This window comes from Austrofundulus limnaeus, unplaced genomic scaffold (genome assembly GCF_001266775.1).
Source record: "Austrofundulus limnaeus strain Quisiro unplaced genomic scaffold, Austrofundulus_limnaeus-1.0 Scaffold646, whole genome shotgun sequence".
Lineage (NCBI taxonomy): Eukaryota > Metazoa > Chordata > Actinopteri > Cyprinodontiformes > Rivulidae > Austrofundulus > Austrofundulus limnaeus.
In genome coordinates this window covers 68,996-73,782 of record NW_013953048.1, presented here as the reverse complement: position 1 = coordinate 73,782, position 4,787 = coordinate 68,996, and the positions used below count along the sequence as shown (strand labels likewise).

The 4,787-nt window shown below is 39.6% G+C and overlaps 1 protein-coding gene across 1 annotated transcript in view; it reads left to right on the top strand.

The window, feature by feature from the left end:
* Positions 1-4,787, top strand: part of LOC106531518 (nebulin) — a gene marked incomplete at its 3' end in the record, with an annotated part of 76,783 nt that overhangs the window by 5,907 nt on the left and 66,089 nt on the right. The window contains 1 exon segment of the mRNA XM_014027397.1: positions 1,038-1,097. Within this exon segment, the coding sequence (XP_013882851.1) occupies positions 1,038-1,097 (60 nt within the window).

The window sequence follows — 4,787 nt, the reverse complement described above, 5'->3', positions numbered from 1 at the left end:
GTTTTTGTTAGTTACATTTTCTTGTTTATTCTGTTTCCAGCTGCAGCTCTGTTAGGTTGAAGGTTAAAAGGTCTGAACAAACTTAAATATTGAGAGATTTTTTTTTATATTAGAAATAAAAATAGGTTTTTGTTCCCAGAGCAAAATAACATTTAAAACCCTGATCAAGACAGGACTATTTCACATCTTAAAAAAAATTATAATAAAAAATGACACTAAAACTTATGGAATTAAGCAAATTACCCCATGCATTTACAGTKAAATGAAGCTTTACTAAATACGCTTTAGTCACTGTAATTGTAGAAAACCTGTGGAAATATTGAGCCATAGATGAATTCTTTAGGTTCCCTGTAGTCCTGTACAAACACACYGTGAACATTAATATTTCAACCTCTTCAAACAAACGTATTTACAGCAGCCATATGCTTGAAACCTCAGGAACGCCTTATTTTAGAACTTAAATAGACAGTTTTTGCAATATCCAGACAAAGTCAAAAAGAAATAATTTATTTGTGGTTTAACCAGTGTTTTATCGCCCGAGCTGCCTGTGAGGAAATAGTTGATCACAGAACTGAGTGAACAGCTTGTGTCCTGCTGTAGCAACCAATAAATACAGCAATGAGGTGTGAAATGGCAAATAAGAATAGGATTATTGTCATCTGCTGTTCATAAATTTAGTCCAAGGATTAAAGTCTGGCTCAAACCTCACTGACAGTATTTTAATACACTTAATCCTCACTGTCTTCCTTGCTTAGTTTGACTGCTGTGACAATGACATCATGGTGTATTCATGGATGGGGATTTTACCCGTCTTTAGGCGACACTAAAATGAGCTGATGAGACCCTGACCAACAGTTCTCCTCTTTTATACAAACTGTTGACAGTTTGGTGACGTTTGACAGGTTGATAATCCAAGGCAGTGCAGAGTGAGTGGCAAACACCAGAGCTGTGGGAAAAATCACCCTCAATCTTAAATATACTGTGCTGTTTCTCCCATCACTTGTTCTGAAAACCCAGAGTGTGTCATATATTTGTAGTATGTTGAGCAGATTTCAACTACAAGGACTGTCACTGAGCACAGGACTCAGTCCGAACAGGTAAAGTACCTCATGGGTACAACAGATCCAACAGGGCAGGATGTATCTCTCTGCACGTCTGATTGGATGATAGGCTGTCCTATAAGAAAGCACATTGTGTTGTTTAGCTTTGCCAAGTGTCTGTTGTTTGTCCAGCGCTTGCTGCACATGTGTGAAACTCTGGTCCTCGAGCCCTGCTGTCTTGTGTGTTTTAAAAGTTTTCCTGCTCCAACACACATGGTTTGCAGAAATGGATTGAATTGTTGAATCAGGTGAATTGGAGCAGAGAAACAAGGAGAACATGCAGGATAGTGGGTCTCCAGGACCTGAGTTTAATACCCATGTCTTATGGGATACTTTAGGTTTTTCAGAATGTGACACAGTGGAAAGATGATGAACAAAAAAACTTGACCTTTTCAGTAACCTGAATGTGAAATCTCATTCCTTTTGTCGCTACCCAACATTAGTCTGCAAGGCATAAAGCCACTATCTGGTTAATATGAGACATAAAAACTGGTTAATATGAGGCTAAAATCCACTAAGGTTAACTTTAGAGCAAATGACATTGTTAGCGCTAAAGACCCCGCCCTCCAGTGGCTGAATATTGTGGACTTCCTATAGGGCAATGGGTAGAGTGTTGGACCAGAGAGCAGGAGACCAGGGTTAGAGACTGAGACAGACACAAAATATTTAATACAATATCTTTTTGTTATTTACACATTCATTGTCATTGATACATTAACCCACTAGGGGGCACTATCGGGACAGTCTAAAGCCTAGAAGGCACAGTAGGGACCCTCTGAAGCCATTGTATGGGACTGATAACGCCTAATAACGTCCATTTCATGGACTGATAACATCAGAATCCCCTGTTGTGACCATATGTGAGGGTAGCAACGTAGGTTGACCAGTAAACAGATAACTTTACCTTGTAACTCAGCTCCCTCTTTACCACAACAGACCGGTACAGAGCATGTGATATCTGTTTGTCAGTCTCGTTCTCTATTCTTCACTGTTACAAATGAAACAATGCTTGAACTTCTCTAACTGAGGTAGCACCTCACTTCCAACCCGGAAAAAGCAATCCACCCCTTTCTGACTGAAGACATTGGACTCAGATTTGGAACTTCCCACATGACTGTGAACCACTCCAGTGAGAGCTGAAGACCACAGCACGATAACAGGACCACATCATCTGCAAACAGCAGAGTGCTGGTCACTGAACTGGACCCCTGGTTACACCAAAAAAAAAAAAGATGTTCATAAAACCTATGAACAGAATTGGTGAAAACTCTTGCAAAGGAGATCTGTGATCTCAATGGGTTTTGCCTGGTTAAATAAAGGTTAATAATAATAAAATAATGAATGTCCCAGAGTAACAGACTCTTAATCCAATATTTGTGTAGCACCCCCCACAGCACATACATACTCCCAGGTCTGCTTTAGGAATCTGGCAACGGTAAAGAGCTCAAGTGGACAGAGTTCACATTGTCCTTCTTAATCCAAGGTTCAACCATCAACTGGACTCTTCTCCAGCATCCCTGAACAGACTGGGGAGGCTGAGGATTCCCTATAATTGGAACACACCTATTGGTTTTGAAAAGTTAAACCACCATCCATCCTAGTCTGCCAATCCATTGGAACTGCCCCCAATGTCCACACAAAGTTACAAAGACGTGTCATCTATACTTTCCACTGCTCAACGACATCACTGGTTGAGGTCACTAATGTTGGTGAAATGCTGCGCAGTCTCTCAAGAGTCTCCATCCTCACAGCACTCCCCCCACTCCTGAGCTTTTGTCTCAGCAAAAATGTTTGAATGTTGATAACCTTCAGCTCAGCTGCCTCTGGAGTCCTACCAGCTAACTAGGCCTGAGAGGACTTCTCCTTCAGTTTGACGGCTTCTTTTCCCACACGTCCTGTGTGATGGTCAGCCTGACTAGTTTGCACCTGGTGTGTCCACCACCAGGTTCAAAGATGGCTGTCACAAAGAGCACCAGCAAGCTTCAAGCTAAAGCAAGGCAGCCACTTGAAATGAGGTGTTTCCTGGTGCCCTGTGCACTTAAAACCCCTTTATGTTCAACATGATGTTTTTTATAGACAAACTGTGATTGGCACAGAGGTCCAACAACAGAACACTGCTCAGGTACAGATCAGAGATGCTGTTCCTCCCAATCACACCCATTCAGGTTACACTGTTGATACTAAGGCTGCAACAATACATGTACCTGTATAGAACCGTATCGAACTGTGCTTTAGGTTCAGTACACACTTGTATGGAACAATACAGATTTATAAATTTACTTTATCAACTTGTCTTCTGAAGATGCTCTGTATTGAAGGATCAGTGGATCTGTGTTCGACTACTCCACCTAGGCTGCATTTTTGAGCTCAGATCCACTGAGAAACTTGCTGTTTCAGCAACATTTAATTTAAAAACTGTACTTTTGAGGTTAAACAAATGTTCATAATTAATTTAAATAAATTACAAGTTAAAAGGAGCATGGACATTTCTCTTTTTTGTATCGAAAAAATATCGAACCGTGAGACTAAAGTATCGAACCGAACCATGAATTTTCTGTATCGTTGCAGCCCTAGTAGATACCAATGTGGGCATTAAAGTTTCCCAGCAGAATAATGGAATCTCCAGCTGAAGCACCTTCTAGCACCAAAAAGGTCTGGGTTTCCTGAACTGCTGTTGAGTACGCAYGCCCGAATGACAGTTAGAGCCAATCCCCTCACCCCACGATGCAGGAAAGCTACACTCATCTACGTTAAAGCACAGGCAACAAGCTGGGGAGATAATAATAAGCCTACGCTAGCCTGATGTCTCTCATCATGGGCAACTCCACAGTGCAATAAGGTCCAGCTTCTTTTTTTAAGCATGTACTGTGAAAATCAACAATTGTGCAAACGTTAGTCTAATAACATCTGTGTGAATCACTACAAAATATTTGAGATTGAAGATTTAAGTTGGTAGCAATTGATGTTGGGCCCACTTGGACTAGTCCTTAACCTATCAGTCTGGTCAGAATRACATTTATTTATCCAAACTGAAGTTGTTCAGAGTTGTAGCAGTRATCTACAACAGATAAGATACTAATTGTTTACAACCTTTCCACTGAATTCCAAATCAAAAGATCTCGAGTATCCCTTAAATTGTAGAAATATTTATAAATATGAATTTAAAGTTGCTATAAAATGTAACTGTCAACAACAAAAAAATGTGAATCATTTTAACTCCAAGGCTTTTTATGTGTTGCAGCTTTAATAATGAAAGTGCTGTAATGTAACCTCAGTGTATAAAAGCTCAACACTGCATGCAGCAAAAATAACTCATTATAGGTGTCAGTGTATTAAAATTTTTTATTTGCATGTCTTGTCTGTTGGTTACTAACCATTCAGCTTCTCATTGATTGATATTGTTATATGATAATTATTATAACCTGAATCAATCATTGCTGAATAAATGTAGGCTTAGATCACTGCAGTGATGGTAGGTGAGTCCTTTTTTAACAGCTGTGTYAAGTCAAACAGCTTGACAGGCAAGATACTGACTTCACTTTGTCAYGATGGAATTCTTCCTCAGTCAACACTGTTAAATACTGTATGTGGTGTCGTTTGTAAAGTTACAGTCAAAAATTACCACCAATATATTTATTTTATTTAGTCTTTTATAAGAAAAAAAGAACAGATTTATTTTTCAAAGTC